This window comes from Protopterus annectens, chromosome 3.part0 (assembly GCF_019279795.1).
Source record: "Protopterus annectens isolate FY-2018-M chromosome 3.part0, PAN1.0, whole genome shotgun sequence".
NCBI lineage: Eukaryota > Metazoa > Chordata > Ceratodontiformes > Protopteridae > Protopterus > Protopterus annectens.
In genome coordinates, this window is record NC_056731.1 from 476,334,058 (window position 1) to 476,360,980 (window position 26,923).

The 26,923-nt window shown below is 39.4% G+C and overlaps 1 protein-coding gene across 2 annotated transcripts in view; it reads right to left on the reverse strand.

The window, feature by feature from the left end:
* The window catches only part of HIVEP1 (HIVEP zinc finger 1), a 1,195,522-nt gene that overhangs the window by 293,758 nt on the left and 874,841 nt on the right, over window positions 1–26,923 (reverse strand). For both annotated transcript variants that reach the window (XM_044064901.1, XM_044064900.1), the window contains exon 4: window positions 18,457–18,632. In XM_044064901.1, coding sequence (XP_043920836.1) covers window positions 18,457–18,632 — 176 coding nt within the window. The remainder of the gene's footprint in view (window positions 1–18,456; window positions 18,633–26,923) is intronic.

Genomic DNA, 26,923 nt, shown 5'->3' on the forward strand with positions numbered 1-26,923 from the left:
TCCTAATGTCAATAGGGTTGTCAGCAGTACACATGCTGTGCCCATCATGCACAATTCAAAGCAGACATACAGACCCACATATACTGAGGCACTTGCATGTAACCTTCCTAAACCACAAAAACCTCCTAGACAAAGTACACATAAGAAATACCCTCAGCTGCCTCAAATGCACTCTTTCATAACAACACGCACATCAACACAAAGAGCTACATCTCATGGAGCCTCTACCTCTAAGCCCATAAGGGAAGTCACCACACAGTCCAACATTCTAGTCATTGGAGACTCCACTGTGAGACACACTGATGTCCCTCTCACCAGGCTAAGTAAGGAGAAAGATACAGTCAGTTGCTTATCAGGGGTTAGGATCCATCACATTATGCATGCACTCAGGTCATTTGATCACAATTACCAATATGACTCAGTCATAGTCCATGTGGGAGTAAATGACCTGAGACGTACTTCCCTAGACTATATGAAGAGAGACATCACAGAGCTCTTGGAATACGTGTCTCAGGCTGGTATGGGCCTAGCATTGAGCAGCATTTTACCTTCTCCAAGGATGATGCCACAATACGAACAAAAGATGACCGACTTCAATAAACGGCTTAGTTTCTGGGTTCATTCTCAGGTTGTGCAATTTTTTTCAGCATGGAAGGAGATGGTCAACAGACCACGGTGCTTTGCCAGGGATGGTCTGCACCTTTCCCCTCTAGGCTTTTGAATATTAGCTAAAACACTGTCTTCTCCGAAAGTGCCTTTTTTAGGCAATGCCAAACTGAAAGTACTTCCGACATACCAAATCAAAAACAAGAAAATCTAAAGGTATTACTGTTCAATGCTAGGAGCTTAAACAAAAAAAAAATAACTCCCTGCAAGCTCTCTTTACCCTAGAGAATGCTGTCTGTGTGGTCACTGAGACGTGGTTTAAAGCTGTGGACAGCACACCAACACTGCAGGATTATAATGCCTTCTACACAGCTACTTCACAGGCAGGGACTAAAGGTGGAGGTGTTTCTATTCCATCAAAAAGAAATATACTTCAAGGTTGGTCAAACAGGACAACTTGAGCTGCCCCATGTTCAAATCACCATAGCTAAAATCTAATACCACTTCCTTGCAAGCTATAGGTCCCACTCTATGACCCACAAAACTCTTACCATGTATTTAAACTTATTAAAACCACTAACCATCCAACCCAATACCATATTCATGGGTGACTTTAATTACCCCACTATTAACTGGGAATCCTACATGACATCAAATGTACATGCACATAGATTACTGGATCCCTGGACCAGAAAGTCAATACACCAACCAGGGGTGCAACCATACTGGATCTGCTCCTCACTAATATGGGAAAGTGCTGCACACCCCCTGCTATAATGCCTTCCCCGGTAAGGTCAAACCACAAAACGGTCTCCTTTGAAGTAAAAATAAAACTTGGACACCCAGCTAAACGGGGAATATCCAGGAAGTATTCCAAGGCTAACCTCCTGCTATTGAGTACCTAGTACAATTTCAAGCCCACCTAGTACAATTTCAAGCCCTATAAACCCTTAGAACACTTTTGCCTATGCAAAACTGTTCACATAAACCCTGTACAAGCATGTTAATAGCTGCATAGAGGCAGCTGTACCCACAAAGAAAAAGTACAGAATTAACTCAAAAAACAAGCCACCCTGGTGGAATCACAAAATCAATCGGATGTATAACAAGAGGAAGAACACCATGGCAAAAATTAGGAGGTGCAGCACCCAGAAGGATAAAAACACTCATTAAACTAAACAAACAACTCAGATGACAAATAAAGTCTACCAAAGCCAAATTTGAGGTAAGTTTGGCCTCCCAGATCAAGGACAACCACAAAGCATTCTTTAGCTATGTCCACAACCTCAAAGGCAATACAAAATTGTGTGCAGAGCTCACTGTAAATGGAGCCACCTATACTGAGCTAGAAGATATAGCAAACCTCCTGGCTGATAAATTCAACTCCAGCTTTCTTCCTCTCTCCCCCTCAACCTTCCCTCAGGAAATATCATCAAATACAACCCCCTAACCCGCTATCACTAGGGAACAGGTCCTTAATGCTCTCTCTAAGACCAAGAACACTGCATCATTGGGCCCAGACAATATCCCAGGATGCCTTCTAAATAGCATGAAACATGACCTATCAGGGCCTCTGGAATTACTATTTAACTATAGCCTCCAAACATGTGTCGTGCCTCACGAGTGGAGAAAGGCAGCAGTCATCCCTCTGCACAAAGTTGGGCCATCTACAGACCAAGGAAACTACAGACACATAAATCTCACTATTTGTATATGTACAGCCATGCAAAGAATTATCAAGGAGATGATCAACAGAGATATAGTAAACCTCCAGACATTGGACCCAACCTAGTTTGGTTTTGTCAAGGGCAGATCATACCTACTCAACCTGGTGGACTTCTATGAGGTCACCAAAGCAATGGATGAGGGCAAAAATCATTCACACTGCTTACCTTGACCTGGCCAAGGCATTTGACACAATACCACACTCTGGCACTGACAAAATCATGAGGTTAGGTACAAACCCATATGTCACCAGGTGGATAGCCAACTGGCTCACAGACAGGACCCAAGAAGTTAGAATTGGGGAGTCCACCTCTACAAAGAGGCCAGTCACAAGTGGTGTCCCTCAGGGATCAGTCCTTGGAGTGCTCCTTTTTGGCATTTACTTCTCAGAAGTCAAAGCCAATGTCAGTGGTCTCTGGCTGACTAAATTTTCAGATGATTGCAAATTAGAAGCTGTCATCGACTCTCATGCTGTCACAAGTGTACTCCAGGAAGGGCTGACACAGACAAACAACTGGTGTCAGAGTCATGGACTAAAACTGAATGACAAGAAATGCATAATAGTATCCTCTGGGAAGTCATCCATCCCTGGTAATTATCATATTGACAACACACCCCTTAGAGTTGACCCAGTAGTCAGGGACTTAGGGACATACATAGATAGTAATCTAGATTTTGATCATGTGTCTACAGTGGTGAGGAAATCATTCTATGTTACGCAACTTATAAACAAAGGTATGAAATAAGTCCAAGGAAGTCATTGTTCCACTGTATTCGGCATTCATCAGACCTCTCATTGAGTACAATGCCCCCTTTGGTATGTACCTAAACAGGCACATCCAACGACTGGAATTTCCACAGAGGTTCCTCACTAAAAGAATACAGGGCATAAGTAATATGTCCTATGCAGACCACCTCAAGGGCCTATCCTTGCGTTCTGTCTCCTACAGACTTTTGAGGGGAGATCTATGCCTAGCATACATGGCATTGTCAGACCCCACTCTGACGGGCCTCATGCATATCCACAAACATACCCATTCTAAAAACTTAAACCTTGCCTCTGATATAAATAGGGCCTGCTGGACAGATTGGTATGGATCTCAGGGACTACCCAGTCTATGGAAAAAGCTCCCCATCCATGTGAAGCAGAGTTCCTCCCTAATCTAATTCAAGTTGGATAACTAACTTCAGTAAACCACCTTTAATATATGTGTTTTCCTTTTTCAAATGAAATTTTTAACTATTTCTTTCTCAGTTACTTGCTCCAACCTTTGCTTTGTGTATGTGAGAAAAACATGTACCTGTGTGTACATATTGTTAAACAAATCTCAGTGTTGTGATAACTCACTGTAATAATTTCACTATATTTACACTTGTTTTTGTACATTTAGAGCTTTTCTCCCCGGGCCTCCGCTGAAAATGGACCTGTATCCAGTCGGACTTTCCTGGTTAACAAATGTAAAATAAATAAATAAGTTCAGCTTGGACAATCGGCTGTGAAACCAGAAATTCATCCCTGGTTTAGCACCTATGTCTCTGATGAAATTAGGTAACCTGTAAATGGTTCATCTCCCAAGCCCCTGCTTACACTTATCAAGGGTATCAGAACTTGTCAAAGATTTGGGATGCAAGACTAGGCTTAAAAAGGCCCTTGTGGCCGTTAGCTTAGTAAACTCCTATGAACCTATAATATCAGTAGGAAAAACTAAAATTAGGCAGCAGAAAGTGTGAGTTATGTCTGTGTTGTCTGTTCACAGAGAAAAGTGTACACTTCATGTAGGAGTTAATGAAACCCAGGGATAATCTGTTCGATACAAAAAGTTTACAGTTTTTTAGCTAGCTTGCAAGATTACACACTGTCAGGATGAAGTGCACTTAAATCTTCTGAACACTAGATGGCATTGTGATACTCTTTGCCTAAGAATAGCTGGATATACTCCCTTTTGAATCATCAAAGGAATTGTTGTCATTGCTCATGGATGTGTGTATAAAAGTTTTGGAACTTAACTGTTTTTATATTCTGATGAAGTTCCAATAAGACACAAAAGTGCTTTATATATACATTTTTTTGTTTTGTTTTTAAGTGGTTTTACCAAATAAAACAGTTGCTACTCATGACCTTCTGCCTTGGATTTGCTTTAATTCTGGTAAATGCCAAAAAAGCATTTCCTAGGAAATGGAATCAAAGTCTAAATCAGCTATATTTGAAGTACTGAATAATGTAACAGAGATGAAAGAAAGTACAGTTGTGTACACTTACCATAAATGTAGATGTTAAAGTGTATTCACTGTTGCAGTCCTAACCAATGGGTTATCCAGCTCCCGGTAGCCCTCAATCTGCCAGAATACCAAAGGAAAGTAATAATGACATTGGTTGTAAAGGACGTCAGGGCGTCCGATACAAAAGGAGGCAGCCGATGTCACTTCCTCAGTCTTTCTTGCCGTAACAGTCAGAAAACCCCAGAAAACAAGGCTTAAACCAAATTTAGCCTGTACCTTAGGAAAAGAGAAAAGGAGGAAGGAGCGAGGGAAACCAGGACTGCAACAGTGAATACACTCAAACATCTACATTTATGGCAAGTGTACACAACTGTACTGTGTTCATCGTGTTTCACTGTTGCAGTCCTAACCAATGGGGTGATTACCAAAGCCCAGAGAAGAGGGAGGAGGAACCAACAGAATCAAGGACTGGAGATGATGCCCTGCAGAACAGCAGTGGCAAACCCTGCCCTGACTGTTGAAAACAAAGGTAAATTATAATGCTTTGTGAAAGTGTGAACAGACGACCATGTGGCAGCCTCCAAAATGTCTTTAGTAGGGCCACCCCTTAAAAAGACTGCAGAAGTGGAATCTGCTTTAGTTGAGTGGGTTCTAACCCCTTGAGGAGGAACCTTGCCATGAAATGAATAACAAAAAGTAATACAATGAGCAATCCATTTAGAAATGGTTTGCTTAGAAATGGCCTTGCCCTGGGCTCCAGGGGCAAAGCTGACCAATAACTGTGCTGATTTCCGACGGTCTTTAGTCCTGTCCAGGTAAAACCTGAGCTGTCTATGCACATCAAGAGAATGTAGGGTTCTCTCACCTCCATTTCGAGGATTAGAAAAGAAGGTAGGAAGGTGTATGGACTGATTAAGAGTCGGGCTAGAAACTACCTTAGGCATAAAGGAGGGGTTGGTTCTCACAGAGACCCTATCTGCATGGAAAATAAGAAAAGGCTCCACAGCCATCAAAGCATGCAGCTCCGGGCCTTAGATTTAACAAGGAAAATCTAATTATATACATTTGAATAAAAAAGAGAATTTACCTTAACTACAAATTGTGTGATAGGAAAACAAGTTACCATAACAAAACATTTAGGAATAACACTATGTGATAATTTGGAATCTACGTTAGCCACAATTATAGCAACATAATTAATAAAATAAAAATGTTAATAGTAAGCTGGAATAAAATGTTCTTGTGATTTGAAGACAAATTACAAATAATAAAAATGACAATACTTCCAAAAAATAATTACATTGTACAAGCTATTCCTGTAGTATCCAACAAGAAAATCTTGAAAGAAAGAAATAAAATTCTATTAAACTTTCTTTGTTATCCAAAAAGAAATAGAATCGCCTATACACATCATGTTAGATCCTGGGGAAGTGGGTGGAATTAAACTTCCAGATCTAGAATCATATATAAAAGCTTCCATATTAAGAACGATCATTAATTGGATAGATCCTAATTATTCTTCAACATGGAAAACAATGCACACTATTATTTTTCTAGATGAAAATAAAATAATTAAAATTGTATATTAAGTAAACAAAATAATAGGATGTGGCACATATTGACTGTTAATATTCAATATAATATAACAAAACCAACAAACTTATATAAATAATATTTACAGTTTATTCAGAAGATTTATATATACTAACACGGATATTAAGATTTAGCTAGACTTGATAATACCCTTTAGCTCTACAAAGAATTTCTTCAGTAAAATTCAAAATGTTATCTTAACCAGATAAGAAGGGAAAAACTTCACTTTTTAGCAACATTGTACAGAGAATCAAGAAGTATTAGACATTCAGCAAATTCAGAATAAATATGACACTCCATCAGCAGATTAGTTGATACTACAAAGCATATTAACATATGTTAAGGGTCTTAGTAGTAAAATTATTAATTCTCCTTATAAAACTAGTCCAAATTTGATAAGTCTAATATCTGAAGTTATTTACAACAATTATAATTGGACAAATCTAATTTAAAAATTATACAAAATACTGATAACATATAAAACTACCCCTAATGCAAGATATTGGAATTTCATAGCAAAAGGATGTCACACTAATCTATCAATTGAGAGTAAAATAAATCCTTTATGTTCTGTTAACAACATTTATTTTACAAGTATGGAAAATATTTACATGGAAATATATTCACAGAGCATTTATTACACCTGATAAACTAGCCAAATTCAATTCACTTGATAAATCCATTTGTTGAAGATGTTCTTTAAACTGTAAAGCTGATTGGTCTCATATATTTTTTGATTGTATTAATATAAAAAAATTCTGAGAAGAAATTACTATTTTTCTCCAATATATATTCACAGATACCTTTATTTTAACCAAATCATTAGTCCTCTTAAATATTAATGATAGTATTGGAATGAATAAAAAAAATGTATACCTACTTTGGTCCATACTAGCTGTGGAAGTCTCCTCAAGAACCTACTCTGGAAGAATTCTTGAGATTGAAGAAGCAGCAACATTAGAAATCAAGGTGAAGGAATCGAGAATTTCACCTAAATCATGGACAAACAATCCTTGGGAAAAAATCTTAACTCTTATTGAGACATTAAAAATTAACCTTAAATAACTGATGTGTAACTTTATACTTTATTAATTTAATATTATAAATGTTTGCTACTAATTTCATATATTTTATTAATTGTTCAGGTCAATTGTACATAGTGTATATACAGGTTTATAATACTTGTTTATTGATGATTGTATTGTTAAACATTATATTATTTGGAAAATAAAAAATTATTTGAAAGCATGCAGCTGCGAAACCCTGCTTGCTGAAGTTATAGCCAAGAGGAAGGCAGTGTTGCACGAGAAAAACTTTAAATCTGCAGTGGCAGCTGGCTCAAAAGGAGGAAGAGTGAGTTTCTCTACAACAAAATTAAGATCCCAGGCTGGAGTAAATGCCCTTCTGGGAGATTTTAAGTTGCAAGCACCTCTGAGAAACATTTTCATCAGAGGATGAGAGAAAATGGGTTGTTCAAAAGAACAATGAGCAGAAATGACTGAAGCATGGATCTTGACAGAGAAAAAAGAAAGAACACCTTGAAGCAAATCAGCCAGGTATTTCAGGATCAGAGGAAGGGTAGGCTGAGAAGAAGATTCCCCTCTAGCCTGCATCCAAAGAGAGAATTTTGCCCATTTGCCAGCATAAGACTTAGTGCTAGGCCTCCTGGCCTGCCTCAGCACGTCACCCACCTGCTGGGAAAGGGAAGAAGAAAAGGATGGATACAATGGATACAAGGACGGAAGGATACAATGAGCCATGCTGCCAAATGGAGAGACTGAAGATGAGGATGTACAATGTTTCCCCCTTCCTGAGCCAAAAGATCTGGCTTCAGGGGAAGATGCCAAGGAGGAAATTGGGAGAGACTGCAAAGCAGTGGATACCAATGTTGCCTGGGCCAGTCCGGAGCTATGAGAATAGCCCTTGGTCGTTCGTCCCTGATCTTCAATAATACTCTGGGAAGAAGAGGAAGATGGGGGAAGGTATAAACTGACAGCAACATCCAAGGGAAGGACAGAGCACCCACTTTCCAGGCTCTGCTGTGATGCTGTCTGGTGCAAAAAAGAGGTAGAAGATGGTTGTCTGGAGAGGAGAAAAGATCCACTTGAGGAGTGCCCCAACGTTGAATGATGCTGGAAAAAACTGCTCTGTTCAGCTGCCACTCGTGAGGATCCAAGGTCCGTCTGCTCAACTGGTCTGCCAAAACATTGATCCTTTCTGGAAGAAACTGAGCTAGGAGATGCAGGCCCAGGGATGCTGCTATGGACCAAAGACTCATGCTCTGCCTGCACAGGAGGCAAGAATGAGCCCCTCCCTGCTTGTTGATGTACCACATGACTGTGGTGCTGTCTGTCCTGAAAAGCAGGGTCCCTGGAGAAAGAAGATGCTTGAAAGCTAGTGAGGTCTGCTGGACTGCCATCAACTCCTTTAAATTTATGTACAAGTGCATCTGCTGGGCATTCCAACTTTCTTGTATGCATCTGCCATTCAGGTGAGCTCCCCAGGCATAGTCCAGTGCGTCTGTGGTAAGAACTTGAGTGGCCAGGGGTGGGCGAAAAGGCATGCCTTTGTTCTGTAGACAGGCTGTTGCCCACCACAGAAACTCTGTCTGCAGACATGGAAGCAGAAGAATTATGACATCCAGGTTCTGGGTGTGTTGACACTAAATGTTCTTGAGGTACCATTGCAATTTCCTCATATGCAGTCTTGCACATGGAATCATGAGAATGCAAGAGGCTATTAATCCCAGAGCTTGCAGGTATTTCCTTGCAGGGACAGGCTTGCCAAGTCCTCGAAGTAAACTGAAAGAGCTGTCTGCTTCTCCTGGATGAGATATATCATCTGGGCGGCCGTGTTCAGACTCACTCCAAGGAATATTATCTCTTTGGATGGCACCATTTTTGACTTTTCCATATTGAGAGTGTAACCCAGGGAAGACAGAAGAGTCTTTACAAATTCTAGATCCTTTAATAACTGTTCCTGAGAATTTGCTTGAATTAGACAGTCCAAGTATGGATAAATCTGAATTTTCTTCTGCCTGCAAAAAGCAATGACTGGAGCCAGGCACTTTGTGAAAACTCTGGGAGTAGTAGATAAGCCAAAGGACAGCACAGAGAATTGATAACGTTGCTTACCCACCCTGAAATGAAGGTATTGCCTGCAACTTTCCCTGACAGGGATGTGCAGATAAGCTTCTTTGAGATCCAACATTACCAGCCATGAATCCTTTTCTAACACTGGCAGCAACTGATGCAGAGTGAGCATTTTGAACTTTGGAATTATCAAGAAAGAGTTCAGGATGGATAGAGCTAGGACAGGACACCAGGTGTCTTCTTTTTTTAGAACTAGGAAAAGTCTGGAATAGAAACCCTGGCCTACCTGCTGAGCAGGAACTGATTCTATTGCTCCCAGATGTAAAAGAGACAAAATTTGTTTTTCCACTTCTGCCCTTTGGTTTGGAGGAGCATCCGGGAATCCTTAGGGTACTGGAAAGGTGTAGAAAGAAAACCTGTGTCCTAGGGATACAGTTCTGAGCACCTATTTGTCGTCTTTGATGCTGGCCCAGACATTTGTAAAAAAGTCCAACCTTCCCCCTAAAGGACTCTCCGGGCAGGCAAGAACAGGCAGAAGTTGGACAGAGTCATTGAGAATGTTTAGAATGACATGCAGGCTTAGAACTTCCCACATTGGAAGAGGAAGCCTGCAAACGCTTAGACCTTTTAGGGGTAGCCACCTGTCCCCTAAAAGATTTGTAACCTCTAGTCCTAAAATGGCTCTGTCTGCTGGTATCAGGGAATGTCCAACTCTTAGAAGGGTAATTCCTGCTAAAGCGATGAGGCTGAACTTGCAGAAAGTCTTCAACTGTCTGCACAGACTTGGCCTGGTCTTCCATCTTCTTGAGCACTTCCTCTGCTTTGCTGCCAAAAAGACTGTCCTTATGCAAAAGTACATCTAAAAGCTTAGCCTTAACAGGCTCTGGTAGGGGTTGCTCCCTGAGCCAAGTGTGCCTCTTAATAACAGAGCCAGTAGCCAGAGCCCTACAGGAGGCTTCTAGAATGTCAAAACCACAATGTAATGAACGTTTATTGACAAGACTGGCAGAATTCAGCAAATCCTGCATATCCTTACTCTCTGCCAACTGAAGTACACCTGCTATCCTAGACTTAATAGCTTCCAAGGCATGCTGCTGGTACTTCAGCATATGAAAAAGACAATTAATAGACCTAATAGCACGAGTGGCAGAGGTATAAACCTTTTTACCCCACCTATCTAGGTTCCTAGATTCCCTGTCAGAAGGAACAGGATTTTTAGTAACAGTGAGCTTAACTCCTTTAAGGCCTTGAGAAATAACCTCTGGATCAGCCAACGGATTCCTGAAAAGAAACAAATGAGAAACAGGGACTCTATAGTACCTGTCAGGTTTCCTGGGAACAGGAGGAACCGAATTTGGAGTCAAGGAATTTTCCAGAAAAACGTCATCAACCACTTCCAACACAAGAGGAAAAGCCAAAGGCTTATGCTGAGGCAAATCCAAAAACTCCCTAATCCTTTTCTTAGAAAGGGGATAATCCTGACTTTCCCATTTAAAATGTTCCCTGAGAATATTTAAAGTATCACCAAAATAGAATTATTCTGGAGGAGAAGCAGAAGAGATGGACTCCTCTGCGTCAGAATCCTCAAAAGGAGAGAAAGCTTGAGAAACTTCTGCTTCATCAACAGAAATGCTAGAAGTATCAAAACCTGAAAAGGACAAAGCCTCAGGAGAGACATCCCTACCTCATTTTGAAGGAAGAGGCTGTGAACCCCTAATAAGAGTCAAAAGGTCATCAGCCATTTTAACTATTTGAGAATGAGGGGAACGAGAGGAAACTGGAGCCTGCTTCTTCACAGGCTTAAGACTGGAAGACTTACCTGCAAGTCTAAAGGACTTGGGTGGCCTGGCAACTGCTGAAGTTGCAGCCGAAGTCGTCGGTATGAGCTTGCTATCTGAACAAAGAACGTAGGTCTCGGACACTGGAGTCAGCTTCGCTGCTCCGGATCCAGCTGAAGAGGCAACAGGTGGAAGGTCAGAAGGCAAAATGGAAGCCGGAGGCCTGAGGGCCTCTGAAATGGTCTCGACCGAGGCCTGCGGTTGAAAATCTGCTGGCTGCAGGGGCTGCAAAGGCACCTCACTGGCTACTGCATGACTGATGACCAACTTAACATCATCCGAGGACTTGACCTTCGGAAGCCTGTTGCGGTACTTATCCTTACGTTTCTTGGGGCTATTCGAAGCCTAAAGGCCAGCAGACGCCATACTGACAAACTTAGGCCAAACTCCAAAATGCTTAGCTAAAAGCTTAGCCCGATGATGAATAGTATGCGGATTAAAGGAAGCACAAAGATCACAATTAGGAACGTCCTGGTCAAGGCCTAAACAAATAATACAATAGGAATTAAAATTTCTATGGGGAATCTGCTTTTCACAGGTAAGACAATTTTTAACCTTTTCTGACATACATTAAGGCAAGAAAAGAGGATCCCGAATGGGGTACTTAGCTGTAGTTGACTTCAACATTATAGTCGGAAACAAAAAAGGTAAACTGACCGGCACTCTTGCAAGAAATGCTTCTGCTTCAGGCTCCGTGGCAAGGAAGACTGAGGAAGTGACATCGGCTGCCTCCTTTTGTATCTGACAGCCTGACGTCCTTTACAACCGACGACAGCCGACATCATTATTACTTACCTTTGGTATTCTGGCCGATCGAGGGCTACCGGGAGCCGGATAATCTATTGGTTAGGACTGCAACAGTGAAACACGATGAACATCTGGAAGTGGGATCTTTAGAAAAGGGTAGGAGCAAATTACATACAAAATGGAAACGGCAGGAACAATACATGCAGAATAATATTTTAGATGAGGAGTGAGGTTTAAAGGAAGCATGTTGAATTTATGGCAAATATACAAAATAATATATGTAATATAGAATGTTTGTGAATGGGAATGTGTTAATATGGTTTGTTTGTTTTTTTTTTATATAAATATGTTTGCCTGCATCTTAAGTGATAATTCAGTAAAGGTGTTAAAATAAAAAACAACATACAAATGTAATAATATCACTAAGCAGAAGGGACTATCAAAGTTTGGTAGCTAAAGTAATGTGATAGACATCTATAATTATGCTATGTAAGCTAGCAAAAGAACAGAAATGCCTGTGTTTCTCAAGGGATGAGTGCAGTAAACTCACCTCAGTAAGACACAGAGTCAGTTGTAACAAAGTTTCAGTAAGAGGAAATCATGAGAATTTGGGTATTTTTAACCTAGAGCTTCAGGACATTTACGAATTCTAATGTGATTTAGATACAGTTTTAGGTTTGTCTTGAACGTTAGATTTTTTATTTTCTGATGGTTAAGGGAAGGGAATGTTGGTTCATAATTTAGCTATGTTTATTACTTATAAGGAGTCCCTATGTGAGATGTTTGATTTTGGGGATTCTATAAGGTGTTAGCCCTTTGATCAGTCTCCTGTTAGGGTTGTACAATTTTATTGTATTGTTGATAGCTGGGATGTTTGAGGGATAGTGTAGTATTTCATTTGCCATTGTAAGTTGTATATAAGATAGGTGGTCTGGTTTGGTAATTCTAGACAGTTCAGGTTCTGTAGGGGAAACAATGATGGATTTGGTTTGGGAGTCTGTATGCAAATATACTTATTATAACACTGTTCAAACTTGCCTATTGGTGTAGTCTGAAGATTAGTGAGCATCGTAGCTGCATACAGCAAGTTATGAGGAAAGGGGTGCTGTAGTTAGCTTCCTGGTGTGGTCAGTGAGACATTGCCTGTCTTTGTAAATGTTTCTTAACTTGTGTTTTCATAACAACACTGATGTGCTAGTCAGATTCAAGTCTGTCATCTATGATGATGCCCTATAATTTGGTATGGATGACTTGTTCTGTTTTGGTGTTGTTTGATAAAGCAATATTTAGTGCAGTGTAGGTTGGTGGAAGGTTACTGAAGGTAAATATGAGAGTAGTTGGTATTGCTCCAGCCAGGTCTCAGTACAGGAAAAGGAGTCTTTGATGACTGTTTGGAGTTGGGATAGTGATGTGGCTGAGCAGATAAGAACCGAGTTGCCACCATATTATATGAATGTTAAATGTCTTGCTGCCTCGTGCCTGTCATTTATAAATATTTTAATTGGAGGGGGTCCTAGTATTGATGTCTGTGGCACTCTTGTTTGTACTGGTGAATAGAGTAGAAATCCTGTCATTTGACAGACTGCATAGTGCTGTAGAGGTAAATAAAAAAGCACTACTTACCGAGTAAATCATCAATGTATATGCATCATCACATAGACCCAGTTAAAGATTAGCGAAAGCACTCCATCAGTTCACAACTTCAATGACTAATCCTCCTACAAGCACCACTAAGAGCCCTAAGAGAAAAAAAAACACCTTACAAGCACAACTTAACCTGGAAAATGTCAATATATGCAGAGTCACAAAGACCTGCTTCAAGAAGAGTAAAAGAACTCCTTCCGTGCAGGGCTTCAATGTCTATTACTCATTCAGATCAATCGCATTAGAAGTAGGCACGAAAGGTGGAGTCTCTCTGTATTGTTAAAAAAAAAAAAAATCTCACCTCCAGACATTTCACACAAGATAATGACCTGGAGTTCTTCTATATCAAACTTACAAAATACAAAATGTCTAATCACATCCTAGCTAACTACATGATCCCCTCTCCATCAGTTTATACCACCTAGCTATCAAGTGCAGAGTCCTTATGTATTAAGTCAAACACCATTCTCCTAGGAAGCTTCAAATATCCCTCCATAAAGTGGGAGAATTACACTTCTTCAAACATGCATACCCAGATATTTCTGCACTTCATCAATATAAACACTATGGATCAGTTACTCCACACCCAAACTAGGGGCAATACATTTCTGGACAAAGTCCTCAACAATAAGAGGCAGTTCTGCTCCCCTCGTCAAATTGGACCACAGGTCAGTCACATTTACCTTAAGACTGATGCCTGAAGCATCCTCTAATACCTCAGTATTCAGAGAATATGCAAAGGCTAATATACTAAAACTGGGCGGCGACCTCGCTAAATTCAAAATCCCCTTCTCCGTTGATAATCTGGTGGCTTATGCAGAGTCCTTTACTGCCAAATTCTATGCACACGTAAATAGTTGCACAGAAGCATCTACCCCTCAGAAACAAATAAAATGCCAAATTCATCTGTGGTGACTCAATGCCTTGGATTGGGGGGATCTGGATTTAGGGAAATTTTCTGTCTACACCAAGTGATTTCTCTTCTATAAAAGTTCTCGGAAAAGATAATAGGTATTGGTGCTGGGACCCAAGAGACTTCTGATACCACTGTATCTTTCTCATGTGAAGTCTTGCCAGGAGTATCATGAGAAGCATAGATGTCATAAGACCAAAAATCTTGATGTATTCCTTCTCAGTGACCAAAGTGTAAGTGGAAAACCCTAGAAATATAGGTATTAATCTATTTTTTTTCCACTGGAAGAAATGTTCTTTGTACAGAAGTGTCTAGCAGGCAACCCCAGGAACACAATCCTGTGTGATGGAGTAAAAAAAAAATCTTCTGAATGTTCCAGCTAGTGTAAGAGATCTCTCAGCCAAGTGAGAGATGCCTGACACACTGAAAAAGACACTGCAAAGATAATCAAGTCATCTAAATATGGAAAAATGTGGATACCTTTTAGCCTTCAATCAGATTTAATTGGATACTTTGTGAACACTCTTTGTGCAGTGGATAGTCCAAAGGATAATGCATAGAACTGATAATATAATCCAGATACAAAACACCTTAAGCAATGCCTGATGCCTGGATGAATAGTGATGTGACAATAAGCATCTTTTAAATCTAGCGTTTCCAGGAAACTTAAATGAGGATCAAAAAAGGGTTTGATCAGGTTGTGAAACGAAAGTGGAGATTCAGACTTTCTGGAAGGGAAAAGGGAATGCCAGGGTGAATGCAGGGGCAAGGTCCGTTAAACACCCATTCTGACTTGTTGGACTGTTCTTGGTTTTGGCAAAGATTCCTGTATTCTTTTTGGAACCCCTTGCCACTTCTTCTTAAACATCTGTTTACAGCATTTTGCTACGAATGTTTATTTTGTTTCTTGCCAAAATTGGATGAGGGGTTACAAAATCCCATAGAAATTTTGGAAAAGGAGGGCAAAAACAATTTGGTCATTCCCTGTATCCGCCTACCCCTCTCATCACACTTTCTGAAAACTTCTGCAGCAGAATGACCAATAACTAAATCTCTATCCAAAGGCGAATTTAAAATCTGATTTTTCAAATCATCTGGAAAGGTCTGAGAACTCAACCAGGCAAACCTCCTCAAATCAGTACAAGTGACCATAGCCCTGGTAGAAGAATCAACAGAGACATGCACACACTTTAAATAATGATTTGTAACCTGTAAAATGGAAGAAATTAAACCATTTAAAGCAAAATTCTTTCCTTACAAGAAGAAACTGCAGACAAAACATTCCTCATACTTGTACAAGTAGTAAGAATAAACTTTTTAACATGTGAGACTGACAATTCAAAATTCTGAAAAACAAAGTTGCAGAAGCATACCAATTTTACCCATACTTAACAATTATTTTTCTCATCTTTGTCAAAGTGTAGGATTGGGATTAAATAAATACTTAGCAGCAGTATGATTAACTAAAACTTTAGCTGCTTGGTCAGATTTAGGATGTGTGTATATAAAAACTTAAAAAATTGAAGAACCTTATACAATCCATCTGCCTTTTCAAGGGCAGCAGTCTGAATGTCAGGAAAATTGAAGGCAATAACACACACATCCTCCCTATGCTGGCAGCAACAGAGGAAAGGATGAAAGTTCCATCTGTAAAAGGGACAGAGAAACCTCAGCATTATCACACTGAAAATGATGGCACATTTTTGGAAATATTCTCAGAGAGAGAGAGAACTCCCCACATGGAGAATCAGATATTGTGCCCTCCTCTGACTCTGAATCTCAAATATGATGGTAAAACCCTGCATGTGTCCCTTCATCTTCCTGTCCAGATGCAGAACTGAATATCTTCATAAAACAGGCATCATCATTTCTTTTACCAGAAACCACATTACATGAAGGATCCATAGCCAGAATTAGACACTGATACAGATCTAGTAAACTTCTCCTGTCTGCAGAAATTTGAGGAGTAAACACATTTAGTTTTCTGGGAGTTTTTGACAAGAAAAATGGGGCCAGTTGAGTTGTTAATAGCAGCAGTATCTTTCCCAGAGATGAAAACAACATTCTGACTTAATGGGGAATGCGTCCCTATTCCTTATCCTAGGAACAAGAACACTGTCTTTCCCTTGCCCACTGTTAGGACCAGAACGGTCGCAGAGGATGTGGCCAATCTCAGGTCCACAATGGCTGTAGATGCCATGTCACAAGGATCCACAGTAAAAGATGAGTGGCCTGAGGAGACAGCTTTGGCCACAGCAGTCACCTGCCTGAAGTTAAGGCAAACTGCTAGCCTTCTGCCGTAGCAAAGGCTGTTTGCTTCACTTTTTATTTTTGTGGCTGTAAGATGGACTGATAATGGGAACAATAGTTTGCTCCATTGTCAAAGAGAAAAATATGCCTCTTTCCAAAGGAAAGCAAACAGCATAGGATGATAAACATTTAAAGTTGTTAAAAGTCACTTTTTCGCAGAAAAAAACACAGTACATGGCACTTTAAAACACTTTGCCAAGCACAAAAGTAAATTAAATACAGTTTCTCCACAGAAAAATGTTTTAACTATTTTCTAAACTGACAGGAAAAATGTGTGCTCCAGTTTAAAACTACAGTTAAGTCTCGTGTCAGTATGTTAAAACACAAACTCCTTCATTAAAAATAACTTTCCTAAGAAGAAAAGTACATTGAGTCTATACATTTTTAAAATTTTTTTTTTTTTACCACAAAGGGAACTTAGCTACCCAGCAAAGAAACAGCAGAAGCTGACAATTGAACCTTGAAAAGCCAAAAGAGAAGCACTCTTTTCAGTGGCAGGAAAACTCTGAACAGCTTAGTACTCAAACCTGTGCTTTTAGGCAGCTCAGCTCAAAATGCAAAATAGTTTGGGTACATGGAAGGTGCCATGAAGCACTGGAAGCTGCCTGGCTGTTATATCCTTGGCAGGATATAACCCATATAGCTAAGACTACAGAAGTAGTTGTCAATATAATGAACATCACTATTCCCTAAGTTAAGAATGTCAAATACCTCATGAGCCGGTTCAAATGAAAAAGTTTAATTTACTCAAGAAAAAAAATATGATCCCAAGAAGGAACTACCTGTCTTCTAGACGGAATTACATAAAAAACTTCTTTCAAAAACTGTTTGACTCAAGTAGAAATGGGGTATCTAAGGTGAGACAAGCAGAAATGGCTGAAAGGTAACTCTTTTTAGAGGAGTAAGAAATGCAAGAGCATAATAACTCATGTAAATATTTCAGACCCAGAGTAATCTGGGCCTGAAAAGGATTTTGCGTCTTTTCTACTTACTCGTACGTAATTTTTTAATACTTGCTGCACATCCTCAGAAGAAAGGTGCCTAAAAACCATTAACATTCTATCATGTAAATAATCAAATAAAGAAGATGAAGGTTGGGTTACTTCAATCAACCTTGTGTAAATAATTCAGATCTGTGAGGAAGCTTGTGATAATTCCCTCTGGCCTTGTTTTCAAAAGAAGGGAGAACTGCTACTGTCTGGGCCAAAATGAGTTCACCACTATTATTATGGGAGAGTCCTGAATTTTAAGAAGGAACCTGATTATCAGAGGAAAGGCATACAAAAACATTCCCATCCACGGGAATAGAAGGGCATCTCCATCAAACCATTCTGACTGAGATCACATTATAGTAGAATCAGGAAATGTTCCCTTTTATCCTCTGTAGTGCAATCTCGGAATTGGTATATATATATATATATTTAGTGGGGGGTGCGAGGGTTCGGCGGACTGCATTTTTAATGTAGTGCCATTCCGTGATGTGGCCATTTACTGAAATGATATAGACCCATTAAAGTTTTCTGACATTTTTAAGTACTAATTTTGCCCCATTATGATGGCAGTTTACTTGATAGAAATTTAAAATTAGAAACCAATACCATAAATTCACCTCATGTCATTTACTCAAGAATTTTTAAGAGCTCACTTACCTAAGAAGAAAAAAAAAAAACTTGGAAAAGGCTTAGAATTACAAGACATTAACATGAAAATGAACATTTTCATAAAACAGACAAATCCAAACATTTAATCCTGCTGCTTTTCATCATACCTGTAGTTTTAAATGAAACATTGCAGCACATGTGGTGATGTGGGCAAACAACTTCATGTGTACGGATATGCTTTTGTAACATGCACAGTTCCTTAGAATGAATTCCACACTTCTCCGATAAGCATTTTTCATTGCCATGACCCCACATATACTTAGATTCTTCACTTGACTTTAACCTAAATGAAACACAATGATATTCTCACAAAAAACACACAAATGTACACTAACAATATTATTTTCAACACAGCAGAAATCATATCTGTATTAGTAAGAATTTTAGTAATTTATAAATGAAGCTAATGTTTAATTTCGCACAATCCTATAACAAAGCCCAGCTGGTATAAAACAACTGTGTAGCTCAAGTTACATATATGTACATGTGAATGTACGTATGCAAACGCACATTTTATACACACACATATATATATATATATATATATATACATATATACACACACACACACACACATATATATATATATATATATATATATACATATATATATATATATATATATATATACACATATACACACACACAAACACACACACACACCTGCATGTGTGTATGAATGTATGCATGAGCATATATATATATATATATATATATATATATATATATATATATATATATATACATACATATATTATATATATATACATACATACACACACATACATGTGTACAGGCATACACATATATATATATATATATATATATATGTGTGTGTGTGTGTGTGTGTGTGTGTGTATATATATATATATATATATATATATATATATATATACACACACACATATATATATATATATATATATATATATATATATATATATATATATATATGGATTCACTTCTTAATTTCTAAAGACCAAAATTCCAAGGTTCAGAATATCGAATTCAGAACCTCGAGCTCTTGGAATCTCGAAATTAAGAACACCCCCCCAAAAAGCAGTCAACACATAAAATATGTTTTTGTAAGGGGGCAAGCCGCCCTGTACCCCCATACGCCTCGCTACTTAAATATACCAAGTCCGAGATCGCACTACAGCGAGGAAAAGGGAAATCTCCGGTTCCGTGCTGTATACCAATCTCCATTCATGATTTCAAAGTTTTAATACTTCGATCATATGGTCTCTGATCATATGAATTTCGAAGTTTTAAGCTTCGAAATTCTGTAGGGGACCCGTCTACATATATATATATATATATATATATATATATATATATATATATATATATCTATATATGTCTACCTGAAAACGCCAAAATTCCACAACACTGACAACGAGAACACAGACACTGGAAAAAAAACTGACAGTTGAGAATCCCGACGCTGAGAACACCGACATGTTAAGGTAAGTGTGGAATAGGGACGGATGTTAGGGTCAGGGTGTGGGTAAGGCAAGTGTGTGATAGTGAAGGACGTTAGGGTAGGGTGCGGGTCAGGTAAGTGTGCGATAGTGACGGACTTGAGGGTTAGGGGCGGATTAAGTGAGTTAGCGTGCGGGGGGGTAAGGTAAGTGTGCGATAGTGACAAAGTTAGGGGTTAGGGGCGGATTAAGTGAGTTAGGGTGCGGGTAAGGTAAGTGTGCGATAGTGACGGACTTTAAGGTTAGGGTTTGTGTTAAGGTTAGTGCATAGATAGTTGTGTATGTAAGGTTTAGTGTAGGTTTGTAAGGTTTTTGGTGAGCTTGTGTTGTGTGTATGTGTGTGTTTTTCGGGAAAGATATTTGTTTTGTTGATTGTCGGGATTTTGGTTTGTCAGGCATGTGAAGTTTCATGTTTTTGAACTTTCTTTTTTTGTTTTTTTCGTGTCGGTTATTTCGTTGTCGGTGTTTTGGCAGGTCGGCGTTTTCAGGTAGACCCATATATTTATATATATACACACACACACACACACACACACACACACACACACACACACACACACACACACACACACACACACACACACACACACACACACACACACACATACACATCTCAAATATACCCTTTTTGTCAAAACCGCACATGTTGGCGCATGCAAAATAAAATATTGCTTTTTGCAGGGGGGCAAGCACCCACCCCACACTACCCATGTTGATGGCTGTGTCTCACCATACCTCATGATAATTATATATACTAACTCCTGGACTGCACAAACATGGGGTAAGGGCATAGTCCCCAACCGCTGGAATTGTTTGAGCTCAGACACCTGTCGACCAGCTGTTTAGTCGATCACAAACAGTTGACTAAACAGCTGTCAGCCAAACACGAACTAAACTAATGCAATGGAACCCATATATATGTATACAGGTGTGTGTGAACGTTCTTATATCGAAACTTAAAAAAACAAAACAAAACCGCACAATGCTGAATGTACGGAACAGCGATTTTTTTCCCCAGGGAAAAAAAATCACTGCTCCAAAAAAAAAAAAAAAAAAAAAATGTACAGACAAAATACAGTGGGGGGATTCACCTCCCACCCCCCAACTTAAATATACCAACTCTGAGATAGCACCACAGTGGAGGAAACAGCTAAGTCCCAAGAATGGCCTAGAGATTTTTTTTCCCTGGGAAAAAAAAAATCGCTGTTCTGGCCGTTCAACATTATGTGGTTTCCTTTTTTTTAAGTTCACTGTTTTCAGGGATCCATATATATGAACGTATGTGTATGTATACATATATAGATAGATAGATATAGATATGTTTTATGTATATGTATTTTATATATATATATATATATATATATATATATATATATATATATATATATATATATTTATTTATTTATTTATTTATTTTACATTTGTTGACCGGGAAAGTCCGACTGGACACATGTCCATTTTCAGCGGAGGCCCGGGGAGAAAAGCTCCAATAGTACATATAGTAGGTTACAAAAAGTTCCAATAGTACATAGTAGGTTACAACAATGTTTGACAGCTAACATACGATTGTAGTTATGCACTAAATACCCAGGGAAGAAAAAAAAGTTACATTAGTATGTACAATAACAATTATAAAGAGAAAAACAAAGCATCATATAGTTAGTATACACAGGTAAGAAAAAGTTACATTAGGATGTACAGTGAACAATTATTATAAGAAACAAACCTACAAGTAGTTAGTTTCAGGGGGAGAGTAGATGGCTTGAGGCCTAGGAGGATAGTAATTTCACTGAGGAGGTTGAGAGGGAGCTATGGGTTAGTCTGGATTAGAACATTGGCAAAGCCAGTGGGATTTGAAGTGGTGGGAGAGGCCATTTCTGAAAGTATTTAGGAGGTTGATTCGGTGAGACTAGGTGGAAGAGAGTTCCATATTTTACCCACTGTGTTTGAAAACAGAGAGTCACCTCCTGAGTTACAGGATTTGATTGTCTGGCGAGTAATCTGTGAGATGATCTTAGTCTATTTAGGTTGGTATAAGGGGTAATTATTCCAGACAGGCCGGGAGTGTTTTCAGGTTGAGAGAGTATTTTGTAAGCAATAATAAGTTGCTTCTGTAGAAGTAGATTTGGTAGTTCTATCCAACCTAGGTTCTGAAGATTAGTACAGTGATGGGTTTTGTAGGGCAGGCCTGTGGCAAATCTTGCAATATGATTATAACAACAAGAGAGTTTAGATAGATCCGATTTGTTGGGATTTGTAAGTATGGGGAGGCATACAAGAGGGTAGAAAGGAGATGGAGTGCGAGCAATGGCAACTTTAGCCGTGGGAGTCAGAAAAGATTTTATTCTATAAAGGGACCCCAGTTTCTTATTAACAGTTTTGATAGTTTGGTTGATGTGCACATCAAATCTGAGTTTGTTGTCAATGGTAACCCCTAATAGCTTGGTATGAGGGTTGGGGGTGATGGTGGTTCCATTGTTGGATTGTACACAAAAGGGAAAAGTTGGTGTTTTATGGGTAGGATGGAAGAGTAGCATTTTCGTTTTTTTTGGATTAAGGATCAGTTGGCGTTCTGATAACCAATTCTCAACTGCAGTGAAACAGTCTTGAGTTTTGGATAATAGAATAGTTGGGGATCTATCTGAGCAAATTAAAGTCGAGTCATCAGCATATTGAATACATGTAGACTCTGGGATGACTTTGTTAAGATCATTAATAAAGATGGAAAATAGAAGGGCCAAGTATGGAACCTTGGGGACTCCTATGGTGTTGGGTATGAGGTCGGAGAGCTTGCTTTGCCAGAGCACAGCTTGTTGCCTATCAGAAAGATAGGCATGAAACCAGTCTAGGGTTTTGTTATCTAGATAGAGAGTTTTTAGGGTTGCATGCAAGAGTTTGTGGTTGACCATATCAAAAGCTTTTGATAGGTCCAAGAAGAGGGCTGAAGAAATTTTTTGTCATTCCGGTTAAGATTGATAGTGTTTGTGAAAGAGAGGAGAGCGGTAGTAGTGCTATTTTTGGGCCTGAAGCCATGCTGGGAGTTGGTTAGCAGGTTTTCCTGAGTTAAGTAGTGGATGAGTTGTTTGTGAATACTTTTTTCCATGATTTTTGCCAGTGGTGACAAAATGGCTATTGGTCTGTAGTTTGAGAGGTCAGTGGATGAGCCACCTTTATGGAGGGGGATGACATGGGAGATTTTCCATATGGAGGGGATTGTGGATTCAGTTATGGTCCGATTAATTAAGATTGAGATGGGATAGGCTATAACATCCGCAGCTTTTTGTAGAAAGTCTGCTGGAAGTAGGTCTGCCGCGAGAGTGGTTGGCTTTAGTTTCCTTAGTAAGGATCGGATGTATGCAGTAGGGACAGGTTGTAGGTTGAATAACGGCGTGGTCTTCTGGGTGGGACTTGTGGTTAGGAGCAGGGGCTACTTGTTGGTTGGCTAAGGATTTGATCACATCGATGAAGAAGGTATTAAAGGATGTGGCCACTTCATCTGGGTTTTTCATAGTTAGGTTTGCTGGTGGGGGTGGAGGACCTGCCTGGATGGAGAAGTTTGTTTATTCCTGTCCAAAACTTTTGGGGGTTGTTTTGATGTTTATGTTGTAGTTGGAAATAGTAGTTCTTTTGTCCATTAAGATAGATTTTTTGTGTCATTTCTTAGTTTTGGAAGTTGGTACGGTCTAGGGGTGTCTTGGTAGTACGCCATTTATTCCATGCTTTGTTTCTAGCTTTGATTTTGGCTGTGGAGTCTTTTGATAGCCATGGTGCTATGAGAGCTTTTGTTTTGATTAACCGTTTGGGGCATGTGTGTCAAGTATGTTTAGAAATGTGGAGTTAAATTTTATTACAGCTTCTTCTAGTGGGAGGTGTTTTAGGATTGACCAGTTACAGGACTGCAGCTCATTTCGGAATCTAGTGATATCAAAATGTTTGGTGCTTCTAACAGTCCTGAGTACAGGGAGGTGGCAGCTACCACTTTTGCTTTTACCATATAAGTAATGAGGTGATCACTGAGCTCATTAGTAATAGTCCCAGATTTATAAGTTTCGGTTTATGGTTAGTGAGTATCCAGTCTAGGATACTTTCTTTTTGTTTGTTGCTGCCAATTCTAGTAGAGGTGGTAATATTTTGTGAGAAGCCATGGAGATTGATATTGGTTGGGTCTGTCTCTGACACACATTGATTCCAGTCAATGTTGACATCTCCCAGAATTATGGTTTCTTGTGGGAAGTTATTTGTCAGCCAACTTAGAGTGTTCTCAAGAGTGTCAGAGTTGTTCCCAGGGGAATATAGATTACGATTAGGTTAATACTTTTTCTTTATTTAGTTGTAGTTTTAGGGTTGTTAATTCTCGTTGGGTATTTGCGGTGGCTGAGTGGGGTGTAGGGTAGCGTTGAGTGTGCTTTTGAAGAGCACAGCAGTACCACCACCTCTTTTTGAGGCGAACGGTCCTGTATATGTTGTAGCCAGGTGGCAGGATTTCGTTATCTTTGGACTCTGGTTTGAGCCAGGTTTCTGTGAGACACATAATGCCAGGGAGGTAAGTTGCTAAAAGAGCATGTAGATTATGAATTTTATTATTTAGGCTTCTAATATTAAGGTGGCAAATAAGAAGGAGGTCAGGAGGTCTTGGAAACAAGGATGTTTTATTTGCACGGTCATTTGATGGAGGGCCTGGGTTTGGATGTATGTCTCCATCTATATTTATGTTTTTCTAAGATACATTATTAGCTTCATCAGTTTATGTAGTAGTTTATCTATGTTTTTGGACTTGGGGTAGATTATGTTTGGTTTATAGGAGTAGTGGAAGTGAGTAAGCGGTGTTTTGTTGATTAGGTAGTGAGTAGGGTGATTAGTGTTGATCAGAAATGTGGGAGTACTAGTTTGGTACTTTGGATAATGAAAACCTGGGTGTGTCTGGGACTCGTATATAGTTAGCAGGTATAGTGTGATAAGAATTGGTAGGGTGAGAGTTACAGTTTTTTGGGCTGGTATAGTGATATGGGGTGTTAAGGACTTCATACTGTTGCTTGATTGGTTATAAGATAGTTAGTGTAGGTGGTTTGGTATTGGTTGGGGGAGAGGCGGGGTGGGGAGTGAGGCAGTGTGATTTGTGAGCCTAGTGGACTTGGAGGGGCAGTGAAAGAGGTGGGCCAAGAGTTTTGAGTGGCTACAGATAAAGGAGGGGTGCGGTTAGTTAAGTATAAATATAGGGGTACTGGGGGCGGGTGGGATACGGGGGCAGGGTGGGGCGCGGAGCGAGCCCGAAGAAGGCGAGCGGAGCGGGGTTAATCCCACTCCACACAGAGCAAGTCCAGGTAATACACTAGTAAATGTTTTTTCCTTGCTACAGGGCTCTACAAGTGAAGCATAATAGTAGCTGCACTTTTGCTTATAGTTTGGGACTAGCTCCTCTGTTTTACTCAGAATTCACACAAATTTTCCAAGTAAGTGAGGAGAAGATACTGTTGTTTGCGTCTTACTGCTGTGTGTGAAACCCAGTTCGCAAGCTAGTTTAGGGGATACTTTACAATGTAAAATACATTAGTAGCTTTCATTTTAGTAGGATATTGACCTTGTAGATGAAAGTGTTTGGTAGATAGTATAGTTCTGGGCTGTTGGTAGATAGTTTAGTTCTGAGCTGTTCTACACTTTAGGTATCGCTTTCTTCCTTAGCGATATTGAGAGGGAGGTCGGGTAGATTACAGGACAGTACCTTGTAGATGAAAGTGTTTGGTAGATAGTATAGTTCTGGGCTGTTGGTAGATAGTTTAGTTCTGAGCTGTTCTACACTTTAGGTATCGCTTTCTTCCTTAGCGATATTGAGAGGGAGGTCGGGTAGATTACAGGACAGTACCTTGTAGATGAAAGTGTTTGGTAGATAGTATAGTTCTGGGCTGTTGGTAGATAGTTTAGTTCTGAGCTGTTCTACACTTTAGGTATCGCTTTCTTCCTTAGCGCGATATTGAGAGGGAGGTTGGGGTAGATTACAGGACAGTACCTTGTAGATGAAAGTGTTTGGTAGATAGTATAGTTCTGGGCTGTTGGTAGATAGTTTAGTTCTGAGCTGTTCTACACTTTAGGTATCGCTTTCTTCCTTAGCGCGATATTAAGAGGGAGGTCGGGGTAGATTACAGGACAGTACCTTGTAGATGAAAGTGTTTGGTAGATAGTATAGTTCTGGGCTGTTGGTAGATAGTTTAGTTCTGAGCTGTTCTACACTTTAGGTATCGCTTTCTTCCTTAGCGCGATATTGAGAGGGAGGTCGGGGTAGATTACAGGACAGTACCTTGTAGATGAAAGTGTTTGGTAGATAGTATAGTTCTGGGCTGTTGGTAGATAGTTTAGTTCTGAGCTGTTCTACACTTTAGGTATCGCTTTCTTCCTTAGCGCGATATTGAGAGGGAGGTTGGGGTAGATTACAGGACAGTACCTGGAGGCTGAGAGCTTCTGCCACTACTACTATAATTTTTTCCCTCCAAAATATATATATATGGTTTACTATGACTTACGGAAACTGCAGTAAGTCGAATGGCCGATGTATGAAATCATGGTTTCCAAGGGACAGGAAACTGAACCAAAAGTGGTCAATCACCTTCAGTCGAGTTCCATGGTGCACTCGACCTTTCGGCAATCAGTGTGCAGAGACTGTGGAGGGAGGTCATGCTTCAGTGAGGAACAGGGAAGTAGGCCATTTCCTCACTGTAGTTCTATCTCTGTGTTGATATATTTAATATAAAGGGGGTGTGGGGGTGCAGGAGGGCAGTGCCCCCCTGCTAAATAGTAGGTTTTCCATTTTCAACATTCCAATCTTCCACTGCTTTGAAATGCATCATTACTTTTCAATGTTGCAACTGTTCGACCTGACCCACTTCAAATGTACTATAGTAAACCTATTTATATATATATATATATATATATATATATATATATATATATATATATATATATAGATATAGATATAGATATATATATATATATATATATATATATATATATATCATAACACTGAAATTTCATAACGTTGAATTTTATAACATTAAGACCATAACATTGAAAATTCAAAACACTGGAAACCCTTCTTCTTCTT